This window comes from Pseudorasbora parva, chromosome 11, assembly GCF_024679245.1.
Source record: "Pseudorasbora parva isolate DD20220531a chromosome 11, ASM2467924v1, whole genome shotgun sequence".
Classification (NCBI taxonomy): domain Eukaryota; kingdom Metazoa; phylum Chordata; class Actinopteri; order Cypriniformes; family Gobionidae; genus Pseudorasbora; species Pseudorasbora parva.
The window spans coordinates 15311612-15330576 of NC_090182.1; the positions used below are offsets into that span (position 1 = coordinate 15311612).

The 18965-nt window shown below is 36.5% G+C and overlaps 1 protein-coding gene across 1 annotated transcript; it reads left to right on the top strand.

Moving 5' to 3' along the window:
* Positions 1 to 831: 831 nt before the first annotated feature.
* On the top strand, positions 832 to 17958 carry cnot6b (CCR4-NOT transcription complex, subunit 6b). Its single transcript, XM_067457207.1, has 12 exons — positions 832 to 1012; positions 1886 to 2007; positions 2090 to 2276; positions 4680 to 4765; positions 4856 to 4960; positions 5913 to 5981; positions 6066 to 6223; positions 6492 to 6646; positions 6738 to 6892; positions 11275 to 11508; positions 13686 to 13888; positions 14155 to 17958. Exons 2-12 carry the CDS (start codon positions 1896 to 1898, stop codon positions 14365 to 14367), a joined length of 1677 nt encoding a protein of 558 aa, XP_067313308.1. The 5' UTR covers positions 832 to 1012; positions 1886 to 1895; the 3' UTR covers positions 14368 to 17958.
* Positions 17959 to 18965: the final 1007 nt, after the last annotated feature.

Here is an 18965-nt window from a genome sequence, read left to right on the forward strand (position 1 = left end):
TATACAAATTGTGTATTTGTTGACTACAGAGACCAGCCAAGAGCAAACAGTAGTAATAAATATAGCTACAAGCAGCTATTATTGGGGTATAGAAGGTCATGTTTCTAAGTATTCTGTTGAAAATTTTAGGCAAATGGCTTAAAATTTGAATAATGCTGTGCATTCAAATCCTAGTAATGGTGTCCTATTGGAAATGCTGGCTGTACAACCTTAACAGCAGAATAGTAGGCCTAAATCCTGTTACTTCAAGTCATTAAAACGTTTATAATACTGGCTTCGACAGTTAAACAACTTATATACGTGTTTGTTCACTATATGCATACCACTATGCGTACCATACTTATTTTATGCAATTGAAAAGTAAAATAATAATACATATTTTATTTATTATTTACTTTTCAATTGCATAAAATAAGTTTTTTATGGTTTTGTGTTCAAAAAGAAAGTTTGCCCAAATTCTGGCTACCCCTATGATAGGGGTAGCCAGAATTTGGGCAAACTTTCTTTTTGAACACAAAACCATAAAAAAAGCCCTATCATATTCTTTCTCATGTAAGAATTAATCGTTTATAATTGCTCGTCACAGGCACAGCCCAGTCATGCCAGACTGTAATTTCCTGCACGTTTACTACAAATGATCTCCTAAATGTATGTTTTATAAAATAGGGAAATCAGATGCGAAGTTCAGTTGAGTTTAAAAATGTCCTCAAAACAAATTAAACGAGATTACACATGAAATATTAGAATGACTGTGACTCAAATGCTATTGACCTGCGAACCTGGAGAGCATTTTTGAGCACCGCTGGTGCGTTCTAGGTAGGAAGCTCATTAGGGGTTGAGACATGAACAGCAAAATATTGGGCACATGGAACCTTGTTTTGAAGAGCAGCACAACAGCTGCACAAAATCCTCCGCCATGATGCTGCGTTGCTTCACGTAGCTGCACAGCCGAACGGATGAATTAAAGCCTCTGTGAGACACAACTGATTTAGTAGTTGGTATGCTATCAGAGGTAATTCGGAAAGATTATTTGTAAAGATTTACTGCTCCGCGTCGCTGTTTGGATTTGTTTCCAAGTTAGCTAACGTTCTAGCTACACTAGTTAGCTACTCTTTGCTCATATTAAAGGAATATCATTTGATTAAAGCGTCATCATTTTAAAACAAATGTGTACCGTATTCCCTAAATATTATTTTATGTAGGCATGTTAGAGATACAAGTTAAATCTTTTAGATAAACTTAATGCACAGTCAGTTGCCTGTGGCTAGCGTTAATGCTGATAGCAAACCAGGTTAGCTGTGGTAAATATCTGTTTTGTTTGTTTTTTAACAGAGACATTGGATGCTTATTACTTTTTAAAGTGTGTGATTAATATGGTGTTTCATGTTATGTCACTTTGTGGAGGCTTCGTTATTATTGATGAGTTTCATTGGGTCAGTGAAATATTAGCACAGAGCTAGTTGTTAGCTTGCTTTCTTTGTTAGATTTCTTAATTGTGTTTTCATTGTCATGCACCAAACTGTCTAAATATGGTGATTTAAATATTAGTAGACATGTTTCTAATCTAATTAGTGTTGTAGTTTGTGTAACAGGTTTGTTTTTTCCTTGTAAAGAACGTTAGTTGACAAGTAGCCTTTTTTTGACAGCTAGTGATGTCATTTAACTGCCTGTCTATGTATTAGTTTTTAAAGTTTTATATTATGTAATTAGTAATTATTTGAAGTATAATCTATGCGATGGCTGAATGACTATTTGTAAATTGATTTAAATATTAATAATAATGCATTTTTTTAATTTAAAGTAAGACGTACAATTTTGGAAAACATAGGACTGTGCTTAATCTTGTGAGCTGTATATATAAGTATTATGTATTTATCCCACACAGTGGTCTAGGGATGCCCAAGGAGAAATATGACCCGTCTGATTCCAGGCGGATATACACTATCATGTCCAGTGAGGAGGCAAACAGTGGGAAAAAATCAATTTGGGATGGCCTTGAAATAACTGGTTAGTGTCACTTCTGCAATGGATGTGAAACCAATTAAAGAAAGATGTATTTTTATTAATATTATGTCCGTTTCTGTCTCAGGTAATGTTCGGAGTCTCAGCTCGGGCCTTTGGTCGCTCACACACCTCACTGCTTTGCACCTAAGTGACAACTCCCTGTCACGCGTCCCACCTGAAATTGCCAAGCTGCACAACCTTGTGTTCTTGGACCTGTCGTCCAATAAAATCAGGAGCCTGCCAGCAGAGCTTGGCAACATGGTGTCTCTCAGGTAAACTAACACAAAAGCTGTGTGATTCTCTCAATGGATCATTTGTTCTATTTAATGTGGAGAGACGGTATTAACATTAAGTGACATGGCATCTGACGCACAGAAGCCAATGGCACATGTCACTATGCGTATTGGCACATCCGGTGGCACATCCGGTCTTCATTGGTATGTGTCACTGACATTATCGCGATACACTGACACTGACATGGCACCTGACACCTGAGTGACAACGAGTCGCGGAACATGTCGCCGTGTGTCATGACACCTCCAGTAGTGGCTGAAATATTTTAAATATCAATAAAACACATTTTTGCAAACGTTTTATTTGTTTCACGTCTGTGTTTAATTGGCATGTGCTGTGCCACTGAATGTTTTGTAATATGTCACAAACATTCTAAGAAAGACACAAAATAAATCTATTATGGGTCACTAATAACGCATTAACAGTCGCGCATCCATTACTGTAAACCTTTATTTTTGCGTGATGCTGCACGGACACACGCCAGTAGGTGTCAGTATAAGTGAGTGTAACACTGGCTAGTGCAAGATTCTCAACTATGGCTTTAATATTTAAAAATATAATTGTATAAAATTATGTAGCCATAATAATGTCGTAAACGTCACTTCAGCAATGTAATAAATCATATCTTTGACAGCATAAAGCAAATTGTTATGCAATTGGGAAATGACGCAATCAATTGCCACATCACACATTTTAGTGGCACATATGCCATTACCACTGGCACATGCCAGTTGGACTGTGTCACTAAAACTGACATCTCTTTTTGTTGTGGCACCTCCAGGAATGACACCTGCAGCTGTCTGCCTGAGTATATTGTAGATTATGTAACATGCACATCATTACCTTGTACAAAAAACAACATATATTTATTGGATAATACCATACTTAAAAAAAAAAAATTAAGCTACATTTGTTTACATTTTAAAATGCACTGAACACTTATTTTTGCATTTTTTTTTAAATCTAAGAAGATTTCTATAGTAGCTCGGTATGGAATATTTTTTTTACATACTTAGCCTAACAAATATTTTTTTTACATTTTTTTTTACACTCACTTATACTTACACCTACTGGCGTGTGTCCGTGCAGCATCACGAAAAAATTAAGGTTTACAGTAACGGATGCAACTGTTAATACTTTATTAGTGACCCATAAGATTTATTTTGTGTCTTTCCTAGAATGTTTGTGACATATTACAAAACATTCAGTGGTACAGCACATGCCAATTAAACACAGACGTGACACAAATAACATCAATAAAATGCATTTTTTTGTTTGAAAAAAAGCCAGTACGCATGACATGTGCCATTGGCTTCTGTGCGTCAGATGCCATGTCACTTAATGTTAATACTACTACTGGAGATGTGTTTGCAATACAGAGGGGAAAAAAGGTAAAATGTTCTTATGACCGCACTTGATGAAACTAGATTACTGCTAATATAATTTCTACGGTCATGGAAATGCTAGGAAAGCTTAAGGTTATAAAGGTCAGTTGTGAATGTGAGTTTCTGTTCTTAGTAATATCTATTTTAGAACTTATTTTTAATAGAATGCACTGTAAACTAACATATTATTATTATTATTTTTTCTTTTCTTTTTTTTTTAAACAAATGTAAAACTATTTTTCAATGTTAGTGTTAGTGCATGTTAAAGAGTTAGTTCACCCCAAAATGAAAATTCTGTCAATAATTACTTACCCTAATGTCATTCGACACTCGTAAGACCGCCATTCATCTTCTGGACACAGTTAAGGATATATTTAGCCTAAAAGCTTTCTCCATTAAATGTATGTATGGTATACTGTCCATGTCCAGAAAGGTAATAAAAACATAAAAGTAGTCCATATGTGACATCAGTTGGTTAGTTAGAATCTCTTGAAGCATCGAAAATACATTTTTGTCCAAAAACAACAAAAACTACGACTTTATTCAGCATTGACTTCTCTTCCGGGTTTGTTTTCAATCCGCAAACAAAGATTAGAACGGTCATGAATAGCCTATCGATTTAGAATTCGGATCGCCAGTGTCTTTCCGTGATTTCAGCAGTTTGCCAGTTTGACACGCGATCCGAATCATGAATCAATACAGTGACTAAATATAACTAAATATAAAATATCTTAAACAGTGTTCCGAAGATGAACGGAGGTCTTACGGGTGTTGAAAGACATTAGGGTAAGTAATTATTGACAGAATTTGCATTTTTGCAACTAACCCTTTAAACTAATTCATTATATGTTCTGATTGGCTGTGGTTTTTGATTGACTTGTCGTGTCTGGTGTGGACAGACAAGTTGCTTGTTGCTGGAATCTTGTCGTGTGTAGTTAGAACACGGTGTTTAGCACATTTTTTATTGGTAGTTAACATTCATTTTGTTTTCCACAGGGAACTGCTTTTAAATAACAACCAATTGCGGGTTCTGCCTTTTGAATTAGGGAAACTGTTTCAGTTACAAACACTGGGGTTGAAAGGTGAGTGTCATTGTTCTGGGGATTACAACATCTTGAGATCTTCACTTTGTAGAGTTGTTTCCTACCGACTATTTGTATGCATCTCTACAGGCAATCCACTCACTCAAGAAATTATGAGCCTCTACCAGGAGCCAGATGGCACGCGGCGACTGCTGAACTACCTTTTGGACAATCTAGCTGGTGCAATCAAGCGCAGTAGGTGTCTCGGGCAAATTGACTGTTTAAGATATGTCCGTGCCTGTCATGTCTTTTTCCATTTCCTCTCTAAAATTGCTGTATATTGTATATATTTTATTGTATATATTTGTATATATATTACACAATATTCACTGTTAGTTAATTTGTAATAATTTGTAGTAATTTGATCATAGATCATTTGGCAAATTAAATAACTGCAAATTATAATATATAATTATTTCAAAAGTAACCTCATCACTTTCAAAAAGCAACACTCACCGAAGAGGTCGAACTGGAAACCATGACTAAATCGGTCGTGCATCACACAGAGATTGCACGCACCTCACACAAAACCATTCAGTAGTGCAGAAATGTATTATCAACACTGTTCTGTGATTTATCAGTAAAATAGCTTAGAAACGGAAAAGTTCTATTATATATTTCTTGATAACTAAAACTCACAGCCTAGGAGAGACGCTGTCAGGTAGAATTAATTCACATGCAATCACTCACTAATGCATGTCATCTTTATTGTGCTACTTATCTGTATCTTATTCAGAACGAGCAGAAATCTGTGAGAAATGTAATGACTATAAGACAAAATAACAGCTACAGAAGCTGTTATGTAGGAGATATAACCTTATGAGCAGTGCTTGTGTCATATGCCATAGCTGTCCTGGGCACAAGAAGACCCGAGTTCTCAGCTCAAGGTTAAGGCTTATTTGTTCATGAATGATGTCCTCAGGGACTAGTCGACTCGATCACATAAATGTCGAAAAAAATTCGGAAGTCGTTCAACCCTGACAATTTTTTTAGTATCCTCCATGATTTCCAAGTGGGAGAACTTGCAAAATAGCAGGGTGTTTAAATACTTATTTTCCTCACTCATATATATATATATATATTTTTTAGAAGAGCACCGCATTGATTCAAATTATTGTCCTGAAATCCAAATACTTTGCCTTCACAGTCCCAACAGAGCAACCTCCATCCAGATCCTGGATTGTGCTGCAGGAGCCTGAAATTATGAGACCAACAGGTAGATGTTTTAGGAAAACCGTGGAACAATTCAAAACCTGAGGGCACTTTGCCTGATATTTTGCTCTTCTCTTTGTTTCACCAGCCCTGTTAACTGTAATGTGCTACAATGTGCTCTGTGATAAGTACGCCACACGCCAGCTCTATGGCTACTGCCCGTCCTGGGCCCTTAATTGGAGCTACAGGAAAAAGTCCATTATGCAGGAGATCCTCAGCTGCAATGCAGATATAATCAGTTTACAGGTAAAAATAATTTATGTAAGCCCAAGGGTACTCAAAGTATGTAACTTGTGGTTGCTTTTTAAATGAGAACTCAACTGACTTACCTGGTTCAATAAATAAATTCGTTTTATTTTCCGGTGTATTTGAGTATACCTGTCCTCATGGATTAAGTGTTTTCCTTGTTTAGTTTCTTTAAAGGTCACTTTTTTTCTTTTTCTTTTTTTTTATAGCTTAGTAATGCAACAACAGGTATTTATCAGAGTCACTTAGTCTGCTGTTTCATGCACAGGAAGTGGAGACGGAACAGTATTATAACTACTTCCTTGTGGAGCTGAGTAAACAGGGATATGATGGATTCTTCAGTGCAAAATCCCGGGCCAGAACCATGTCTGAATCAGACAGGAAACATGTAGATGGATGTGCAATATTCTACAAGACTGAAAAGTGAGTAAAGTAACACTTAAGTGTTGATAGAGGTTTTCTTTCAGTTTTATTTTGAAAGAAAACTGAATTTTTTTTCTTTTTTTTCTTTTAGGTTCAGCATGGTGCAGAAACACACAGTAGAGTTTAACCAGCTGGCTATGGCCAATTCAGAGGGCTCGGAGCCTATGTTGAATCGGGTCATGACCAAGGACAACATTGGGGTGGCCGTGTTGCTGGAGCTAAAGAATGAGTTAATGGAGGCGTCGTGTGAGTATCTGTACGATTAAGATTTTATTTTGCATTGTGACATTATTTAATAACCATTTGACAACCTCTTTCTACCTATGATGCAAAAAAAGTTAAGCCACATTAAAGGTGGGGTAAGTGTTATTTTTAAAACCATTTTAGAAAAAGGATTCGGGCCGAGTGGAATAACAAACTTGTAGCCAATCAGCAGATAAGGGGAGTGTATACTAGGGGTGTGCACGAATATTTGAATATCCGATCTGTAATTAAAGGGTAACTAAACCCCTGGTCACAGCCTAACTCCGCCCTCTGGCAATATTTGAAAAATGCTGCAAAAGTGGGCAGAGCCCAGCGGAGAGAGAGGGGACGAGACGAGGGCGGCGCTGAGCGGGGGGCGTGCACCTGAGACCCGTAGTGACAACTTGTTTGACAGTTGTCAGACTCGCAAAGATTGATAGTGGCTGGAGTGAGGACAGTAGTTTTGCACAGAGCAGTCATCTAAACTAGAGGACTTTTCTCCACCACCTTCACCTAAAGTGGAGGAGGGTGAAATGTCTGTAGACACAGAGTTTGTTGGCTCAAACTGCTTTAACTCCCGATGCATACGATGCTTTCATTCATTCATTCATTCATGCTAGCGAAGCAGCAGCGCAAGAGAGAATGAGATCACTAACTAATCTATGAACACTGAACAGCCATATCCTTATACTGAATGCCACTAAAAAAAAATCACAGGACCAATAAGTTCAAACCTAATAGCCTATTACAACAGATTTCCTCATATTAAATATTCCTCATGCATTAAATAAAAGTTAGACTACATACGCCCGCAGTCTAGCACGTTACGGATTTGTTGTTCGTTACCACGGCAACCATTTGCGTGTCAGGGTTTGTCTGAAAGCGTCTGAGGTATGAAAATTATCTGTAGACATGACAGGTGGCAAAACTATCAGAAGAAAAGCTTAACATGTACTTACAACTGCATTATATATCTGTATTTTCTTAATTAGGATGTTGAAAGCAAGTGAAGAGAAAGTTTCATTCATAATGTTTCTACTTCATTTAACATGAGCGCTCATACTGGACTGAAGCCGTTCTCATCATGTGATCACGGAAAACATTTCTCAGGGCGTGGTGAGCTCGTGCCAGGGGCGTGGATAGTGAGCCGTTGGAAGTACAAACCTACGTAACGAAGTACCATAACGTCCAATAGGAAAATTCAACTGCAGTAGCCACCGTTCAACCTTAAGAGGGCACCACTAAGACGTTTTTATACCATATATTATAGAATTTAAACACTTTAAACCCAACTGTCAAAACATTTACTCGACTCAATGAACAATAATAATAAAGCTCCATTCTTGCAGATCATTAACTAAAAAAAGTTGTTCTAGGGTTTAGTTACCCTTTAATATTTAAAAACTAAAAATACTATTCGAATTTTTGACTTATAGCAGTATTTTTTTACAGTAACGCAAATAGTTACTGTCCCTGGTAACGAGTTACTTTTATTATAGAGTAATTCAGTTACTAACTCAGTTACTTTTTGGTACAAGTAGTGAGTAACTATAACTAATGACTTTTTTAAAGTAACGTTCCCAACACTGGTCCTGCACACTGCGATTTTTCAAAATCCTTTGCGAATGTCCCTTGTCAGACTGTACGAACATGATCCCTGATGTAAGCCATGTCACACTGTAAGATCTCAGTTGGCATTAATGTCAGACTGCAGGATAGTGAAGGCGTGCTAAATACGCGCACAAGAAAACACATCCAGAGTTTTATATCATCAATGAATGACGCGTTCGGTGACAGTGAGCCGCATTACACGCGGGACTGAATTGCTGGCTACAAAGAAATCTCTAGCACTCGTTTTGGTCATAGTATGTCTTGAAAAACTGAGATATTTGACTGTCATCGTAGGAGAAGTCACACTGCAGGATTGTGTGCCAAATCTTCTGACACTGCCAGAATTTCGTCTGAGGTAAAATTTGATCGCAGCGCTCATTAATCGGCTGCCGGTGAACATGTCAAACTAACGACCAAAGACGTCAGATTTTAGCCTAGGATCAGAGGAATCTTTTAGGATTTGCTAAATTTGTTGGTGTCAGTCAATCGTGGCCAAAATCGCACCGTGTGCATCCGGCTTTAGATGAAAATTGAAAATGATCGTACAAAATGGAGTTTCTTTTGATGAAATTAATTAATGAAACTGAGTTACCATAATATCACCACCACAACGAGGATCACATGAAATCCAAACACCAGCCGAATAAGGAAAGAGTCCATAACTGCATTCGAGTGCAGGTAAGCCCATCTGTACCCTTAATGAGAGCGAGATTACTTATGATAGCAAAATAATCTCGAGTCAAATGCTTGCTTTCAGTTTCGTTGAGGGTTTAAGAACAGTAAACATGAAGTGCTTCACTCAAACTTTACTTGACACCGTTATCTTTGTGTCTCCGCAACATCTGGCAGCACAGCGCGTTCTCACCCAAGAATATCATCATCATCTAATAATATTATTGTTTCTCTTAACATGAAAATGTGAAACAGTATAAACACGACAATCATATATGGACCTAGTGTGTGTGTACATTCTGTATGATAACCGGCGTGCTCCGCTTTATTGAGGGCCTTTCAGTTCGCGCTGCTTGAGTTTATAATGCTTTTGTTCTATATTTCTATTTGTTCAGGCCTATACGTGCTGTTGTTATATGTACTGTTTATGTTTTGAAACATACTATTACACAAACTGTTTAATGTAAGAGTGTTGTGTAGCTACATTGCCTAATCTTAAATTTGTTCAATAATAATGGCACATTAATAGCCCAATAATAATACAAAAAAAATTCTAATTTCGTCAAAATACGTAATTTACATAAACTAATATTCGAATATTCTATTTTTATGAGCCCAAATATTCGAATACAATATTTGGGGGAAATGCCCATCCCTAGTGTATACTATTGATGGTGAGAAGCGCCATCACACGACACTTCAGCGATGATAAAGACCCGTTCTTTTCCCACTGTATGGAGCATCTAAATCCCCTCACTGTTTTTAAGCGTCAGCTTACAAAATGTGTCCGACAAGTAAGATACTATACTCCTAATATATGTTTGTTTCATCTTTTCATGATCTATATAACCCTTATCTGGTCATAATTGTAATATATCGTTAGCTGGACTGTCAGCTTGTGTACTATAGAGTTGTTCATGGGAACAGTTTGTGTTTTTTATAATCGCTATAACTCTAATCATGTCATAATTGTAATATGTCGTTAGCTGGACTGTCATGCTTGTGTACTATCGAGTTGTTCATGAGAACAGTTTGTGTTTGTGTGATGGACGGGGTGGGGAGACTTTTTCATTGAATATTCGACTTGGATTAGTTACACAAAGATTCTGCCGTAGTCGTTGCCAGGGTTTACATATATGTGGGTTGGAGCTATCAAAATAGGGGCGAGACCCTTTTGAGGGTAGAGGCATAACAACAACGGTTACCAGGTATCACTTACCCCACCTTTAATGGAATAATACAAAATAAATAAATAATAAAATTGCCTTTAATTTGTACTATAATCCAGTGAAAAAGGTTATGCAAAATTTGACTGCAACTGCAATCATTAGTTCAATAGTTTGTGGTCAGTACTTTTTTATTTATTAATACTGTTACACCTAAAGCCTAAAGGTGATTGAAAAGTAACATTTAAAGATTTTTGTTGTGGCAAAAAAAAATTGTTGCTGAACTTCCTTTTCATCAAAGAATCTATGTTCCACAAAAATATTGATCAGCACAAATCAGCATATTAGAATGATTTCTGATGGATCACATGACTGAAGACGTGAGTAATGATGCTAAACAATTCAGATGGCCATTATAGGAATAAATTACATTTAAAAAAAACAAATAAAGTACATTTTAAAAGACAAATAAAGTCGTTATCTTAAATTGTAATATTTCTAGGGCTGGTCCGATTACCATTTTTTTATGCCTTAGTAGTAATCCGCTCCAAATATTCGAAGTTTCGGAGGGAAGAGGCTGAACATATTCTTCTCTCTAATAAAGGCAGGAATCTCGAGAAGAGGCGCCCCTCACGTGGGCAGGGCTTATATGCTCCACGAATGGACACTGCACTAGTGATAAAAAACGCACAGGCTCTGAGTTGAATATTGAATAGCAACCCACCGAACTAATATTTGAATAATCTGGTTCAGCCCTACATATTTCATTATATTACTGTTCTTACTGTATTTTGATAAATGTAGCCTTGACAAGCATAAGAGGTGCATCACAAATATAATAATTTTTCACAAATGTATTTCTACAATACAAAAATATTGCAATGTTTATTTCTTTATGCAAAATAAAACTTCTTTTTTTTTCTTTTTTTTTTACAGCAGGGAGGTCTATCCATGCTATGGAGAAACAGCTCCTGCTAGTGGCTAATGCTCACATGCACTGGGACCCAGAATACTCTGACGTGAAGCTGGTTCAGACCATGATGTTCCTGTCAGAGGTGAAGAATATCATAGACAAGGCCTCCTGCAGTCTGAAGCTCTCCTCTGTGTCTGGAGAAACCAACAGCATCCCTTTGGTGCTGTGTGCCGACCTGAACTCACTTCCTGACTCGGGTAAGTCTTCATAAAGCCAGAGAATTTTAACAGGTCTCATTTTCTCATTTTTTTGTTTTGTTACATGTGCTTTTGTGTCCTAAAACAAAGCCTTTGTTTTGGGGATTTGGAAAGCTATGAAAGTTATTGAAAGTTATGTACAAATGCTATAATTATTCTTGCTCCGTTGCACGTTCTTGGCTACCTCAGCAGAAAAGTAGTTTCAGAAGTTGAGAACTTTGAAACGATTATGAAAGCAAACTTTCTGTACATTGACATTGACTCAATGACATTTCTTAAAGGTGCACTATGCAGCTTTCCGTCCACTGGAGGGCGACAATTCATAACAAATGCGTAGTTTGATGATGCAAAGTGTGAGCGCAGCATCTTGGGAGATGTGGTCTTCTCATCACAGCCGGTGGAAAATAGGACTCGGGCAGAAATCACGTTCATGCATGCGGTTATTAACGTTACTGTAGTCTAAAGCAGAGCAGGACCGAGTGTTCTGGACCTGAGCACAGCTGCTGGAGCGATTGTTAAACAAATTCCCGCCTCGCGAATACCGGGACTTTTATTATGACAGGACGGGACACATTCGCCGGGCGCCTGCACAGATCTGCTCTTCCGGTTATGATTTTGAGGTAATGTAGCTCTGTTTATCATATTAGATACACTTAAGTGTGTTTAAAACGATGTTATGACTTTACTCTTAGCAGTGTGAACAAGTGAACGCACGGAGTAAAGCGCTCCTGCCAAATAAAAGCCGAAACAGAGGGTAAGGCAGATATGACGCGATTGACAGGCGACTCCCTCAAACGCTATGCTGAAACGTCCCTGTCCTTAGTTAAAATAGCAATTTTCTCACAATTTACAAATAGTTGGAAACTTCTGGGGTATTGTAGGTACTCAACTGAACAAAATATATAACACTGGCCTAGTGGTTTTTGGATATTTTACTGCAAAAATACTACATAGTGCACCTTTAAGAAATATGGGTGTAAAGATACCTAGATGTCACGATTCGATACATATCACGATACTGAATTCCCAAAACGATATAATTGCGATTCTCCGAGACATATGGTAGAAGGTTAACAAAAAAATGTTGTTGGTTTAAAATGCTAAATTTGGTATTACATTGGAGGTAGAAGTTAATAGTCTTTGGACTTGGTGCTGGTAACCCAATGATGTACAGGGCAATAGTGACACCAGACTAAAAATACACGATACTGAAGCTGGAAGGTACATAATTATTTTAGACAAATATGCATGCGCTCTGTCACTGACTATAAATAATTTAATTTTAAAGGGGTAATTTAATGGTACATGCAGTGCCTGTACACAACTATCCTATAATGATAAAAATCTATACCTATAATGATGATGTTCTTTTTTTAAAAATCTCCATATGAAATATCTGTCTCAAATCGAGCCGTTCGACAGTGTTTCACCTCATACCCGCCCTGAGCGAGCTCTGTCATCATCACAGTCCGCCATTGTTGATACGCTGGAGAATGGCGTCTAAGCGATTGTAGTGTTCTGTTCTTGGGTGTAATAATGAACACAGCAGTCATTATGATGTTCCTAAATCCGAACCACTGAAGACGCAGTGGCTGAGTTTTGTTTTCGTCAATGCTTTTATGTTTGCGGGAACCACATTAGCATTAGCCACATGCACTGAAACGGCTTGGTGAAAACAGCTGTTTTTGACCAGGTAAAATTAGTGTTTTCTTACAATACTAATAAGAATTTTCATTAAAGTATATTACAAAATTTTAATTTAGACACTAAAGATTCATATTAACTCGTACAAAAATGGCATTATATGACCCCTTTAAAAAAGCCACTTTTTACTGGCGACATAAGACATTTGGCATCAGGACCCACAAATATTCCCCCATTGTGTTTATTATACATTATTTTCAACATTATATAGTAGTTTAATGTAGTATTGACACCACATCTGTAAACTTGAATTTTTTTTTATTTGGGTGACAATACAGATTGTCACTATCCACGGTACATATTGTTGTATTTTTGTATTGTGACACATTGTGACACCTACTGTATTAAGTAATTCAGGTTGATTTTTGATCTCATGTTATCTTTAAATCATCTGTTTAATAGTTATTTCTCAGTGTCAGTAGATACAGGTATGTGGGTAAGACATGTTTAATGAGTTTCAATTCTGGTCGTAGGTGTGGTGGAGTACCTGAGCTCAGGCGGGGTGGACTGCACACACAAAGACTTTAAAGAGCTGCGCTACATTGACAGTCTGACCAACTTCAACTGCAACGGGAAGATCAGCACATCTAGTGGAAGGATCACACATGGTTTCAAGTTGAAGAGTGCCTACGAGAATGGGCTCATGCCTTACACCAATTACACTTTTGAATTCAAGGTAAGTGCAGTGAGCTTAAATTGTCTGCCATTGTTCCGATTTGACAACTAGTAAAACAGTGTCATTAGTATCCATATCTCAATCTCGCTGTCCAAACAGGGAGGTTTAGCGTTTCACTTTAACTTGACTTCATGCATTTCACATCATGCCATTTCTTGCTCTGCCATGTGCGATAACATGGCAGATGAACGACAAATGAACTGCAGAAAGAATGAAAACGGCTCTTGCTGTGTGTGTGCTCACAACTCCCTTTTTTTTAAACCCAGGGTGTCATTGACTACATCTTCTACTCCAGGCCACAACTGAGCGTGCTGGGTGTCCTCGGGCCTTTGGACACAAACTGGCTCCTGGAGAACAATATCAGTGGCTGCCCACACCCTCACATTCCCTCAGATCACATCTCCCTGTTTGCACAACTGGAGTTAGTCCTGCCTTATTCTCCCCCTCTCAACGGGATCCACTTACCTGGAAACAGGTAGTGAGCCATCCTGGCCAATGGTGGCACCGCAGAGTCAAAACTCTCTACGTTTTATTGAAAACGATAAAACCTCTAAGCTGTTTCTTTTTATATAATTAGTTTTTTCTCTTATACCTTTATTGATTTTTAGGGTCTAACATGTTCCAATTTGTCAGGGAGTTTTTTTTCTTTTCTATTTGTTATGCTATAGATCTCTTTTTTTATTTTATTTTTATCAATCCCTCCCATAGGCTGATATATTATCATAATTTGTTTTATTATTAATTGTTGGTCAGCTTGTTTGCATGCAATGTATCCAAACTGTAAGATGAGGCTAACACTTGGTCACACGCTCAAAGGGGTTGCAGACTGTTTTATTTCCTTTTATGATCAGACCTTAATACTAAAAACCAGCTGTTATTGTAATTAGGCACTAGCCGATTTATTTATTAATTCTGCCTCAAAACAATTTTTTTTTTTTTTTTTTAAGTTGACACTCCGCTGAACAAATACATTGCTTGCCGTCAAATTTCCTTTCAGACATGCTTGCGTAACTCTCCTTTGGATGAGTGACCAATGTTTTTTGCAGACCAAACTCAATAAGTAAAATTTGTCTCCAACCGGGAAAGATGGTTTTTCCACTTGTGCGGTGCTGAAACTCACTTTACATCGGTGCTTCATCTCCTGATGTTTTAATCTCCCATCAATGGTGCAATATTCAGAACGCTCTAGACGTTCTAAGCGAGGGCACTGTTACAGAATGTTTTTACATTTGGATAATGAAAAAAACCCCACACTTGTCTTTCGCTCTCCCTCAGATGGCAGTAAACCAAATTATTTTAATTTTTCAATTTAGCGGCACTGCTTTTTGCACACTATTATTTTAACCCGTTCTATGAAGGCAGGCTCTCTTTGTTTCTTTGCACGACAGGCTATGTGAATAATATAAACTCTGCTTGATCTCACTGTGGTTCTAAAACAAGAAGTTTTTATTAGACAGGGAGGTTTTATATAAGAAGACTAACCAGGAAGTCTTTTAACCAGCGATTTGTAGGTTGAAAAGGTTTCCCCAAACCATTTTATCTTTTGATTTACACACATCGAAAGATCTGTAGCACTGTTCTTGAGGCTAGCAATGTTCTGACCTAGCCGAAACCACCCCCTACACTGTATCAGAGGGGTCCTCCCAGGTCTTTGTACAAAATGTAATCGAATATGCTAACAGACAAATTTAGACTTGACTTGATTGTATATGAGCCACATGCAAGAATACCTTTTTTATTTTATTCAATGTTCTTTTGTATTAAGAATAAATTATGATCCAAATTCAGAAAAATAAGATTGTATTGTTAGCTACATTTTTATTCAAAAAATTAATTAATCAAAAAATAATAATAATCAAAAAAAAAAAAACTTACCAGCTTGTATAAGACAAAGAGCTTGTTCCTGGTTCTCGCTGCCATACTTTTGCACTTAATCGCTCATTTTGCACTTTTTTTTTTCTATCATAATTTATTTTCTTTTGTAATTTTCAGAGTTTATGATTTTCTTGTTCATCTAATCATTCATCACAAGCTATTTTTTCAGTGTGTCTCGTTGCTGTGTATGTAAAGGAGGGGAAAACGCGCAGCTCCTAAACATGGCATCTGTCTTTGTGAAGTCAAGTCAGTAACTGTTTTGCACACTCTTTGGTGAGCAGCTCCACCTGCAACCACCTTTACTGTTGTGGTGGAAATGTTATGTAGTTTATTTTCAGATTGCATTATGCTATCAGTGCATCTTCATCTCCTTGAGGTCCAAGAGTCTCAAGAAATCAGGTATAGGACATTTATTTTTTGCTTCAAGTATGTTTTGAACTTTAGTTATCTGCATTTCTGAATTTATGATTTTTGCAACACATTTTAAAGTGAAGACTGTGTATACATTTCCATATTTACATTTTTGTCTAGAATCAGTTATATATGGCCATAATATTTCCTGTTTAGTGCCAGCTTGATACATTCTTTTGAAGCCAATTGTTAAAGTTTATTTTCCTGACGAAACTTCATTTTTATTTTTAAAACTATCTCTATAACCTAGTTCTGACTAAAGGATGTCTGGCTGTGGTCTATTTGTGGTTGTTTAGCACTTATTATATTTTGGTTCACTAAACTGATGTCAGCATGACCGTCACACGTTCAACATGTCACAAATCAGTTTCTTTCAACTATGCTGTAGGATCGCTTTTTACGTCTTGCTTTATTTTAGCAGTAAGAACCAGAGCAGTCTTTTATTATTCGGGGCCTCTTCACAATATTCTTTAGCATTTGTTTTGGTCTTATTAAGTGACCATGAATTGTTAATGGTATTATAGTAGGAATGAGATTAGCTTTTTGTAAAATGTGAATAAAATGTGTATTGAATATTTTGCTTTCTACAAAACAAATGAAGTGTGTTGTGTGAGTGTATATAATGAATTCTACTGTATTATTGGTGTCTCTTTTTAACAATGTTTCACAATTATTAACTTTGCTTGTTGGTCCTATAACAAAATTGCTTATCTGACTGAAGGTGCCAACAGATGGATAATGTTAAATCTGCAGAGCATCCTGCTTTGTGGGTAGACTAGTTTTCGTGCAGTTTAATGTCATGATTGAATGCAGTTTGGAGCCGGTTGCATAAACTTAGCCAGTCTTTAGAACTAATTTGACATTAGCAATTGGTCAAAAAGTCTTATTTTTCTGACTCAAATTAGACAAATCTACTTTGTAACTGACTAAAAGGTTAGAACCAGTTTTGATGGAAAAATAAATAATAAGGGGATCTTTTAAGACTAGTCTGCAGTTCATGCAACTGGCTCCAGGTGTTGTCTAATACACTAAACTGCATGGTAAAGTATTTGACTTGATATCGATGCATTTCAATCAGTGATAAGTGGTTGTTCCAGACATTGCTGCTTAAAGTGATTGAAGTAATAAGATAGGTAATGGAGACAATTTTCAGAGACCTATGTTGCTAAATTGATTTGTTTTTAATTCATCATTCCCAAACAAAATTATTAATTTCAGTAGTACACAATCCAACAACTATGCTTAAAATAGTGAGAAACTGCAATTAATGATCATATCTTTCTTTACTGTCCTCTTTTTTCATTCTGGTTTACCCTATATATTATAACAACTTTTCCAGCTTTCATTTTGATACTGGAAATCTGCTGCAATAAAATTGATAGATTAGCTGGGCCGTTTTTAAATTTTACCTCAGAACACTTGCGTTTCGTAGAGGCTGATGACTTTTTTTAGTAGATTCTCTTTGACTAACACTGTACACACCGTCATAAGCCATTGTGTAATACATGGGAACAACTCTTGTTTACTATTCAAGATAATGCCAGCAGATAGACACACCCATAAAACATAAATAAGAATAGCTTTCACAATATTCAATGAAGTTATTCAATGAATGTTCATTCTCTAATAAAATCCAAAAAAGGCAGCTCTTAAATAAAATCTCTGGAAAAGAATGGTAAGCAACTATTTTCTGTCTGTTCTCTGTAATTCAAGAGATCTGTAAATAGTTCATTTACAGTAATGTATTTTCCTATGGTTGATAATAAATTCTTTCTGCTTCATGACCTGTTGTATTTTCTTTTAATCTGCTGAAAGTTTTATACAACTCTGCCACTTTGTACCTTTGTGGGATGTGCAGAATGTGATGATATAAATACAGTGTCGGTATGCTACTTTTAGCTGCATGCTTTAATTGTTTGTTTTTTCCCCTGGCACTTTTATTAGTGACTTTGGCTTCTCTTTAAGTGGCTTAGGGATATTATAGTGAGGTATTATCCACAAGGTGGTGCCATGTGAACAGATGGACTACACAGGCCATAACCGCACATCCTGGAGTTACAAATACGAGCTGAGAACACTAAACAGCTCTAAGTAACACTGATGCTGATTCATGAACATATTTTCTTAGTTGTTTGTTGCTTATTCTTATATACATTACTTTTGCACATAATAATAAAAGTCTGCAAGCCTGAGAGCGATTTATCAATAATCGTGGGCAGTGCTAATTATATAGCATTTTTTCTTGTAGTCATAGTCTTTTGATGTTCTTTGAATGTAGTCAGTAGGCCTAATCCTTTTTCATACCATTTTACTTTTACAGACATTTGTTTTCACTATTTTAATTAAAATATTGTAAATTTAAAAAAGGCAAGACTTGTAAGTCTAAAACAAAGTGTAAATGTAGCCATTTGTATTGTTTATTTTAATCAGTGTAGACAAAGTAACATTGACACTTAATTGAACACTGAAATATTATTTAATGACTGTAACCAATACTATGTGAATTCTGTTGTAGAGGCTTTTAATGTTTGTATGATTTAGAAATGGGTTATATTTTCCACATTGTGACATTCTGACTAGTAAATGTAGCAAGTGTTCACCTGTGCAGATGAAAAATAGTTGGAATCGCAAATAGCTGTTGTGCACATATCGTGAACTGATCATTTTTTTTGCTTTACTACTAGATACAGCACAAAATAAACATTAATAAACATATGTTGAAAAGATGCCCAAACAATTTTTAAACAATATCACATTTCAGAAAATTAAATTTTCATTCAAAGTAAAAAAG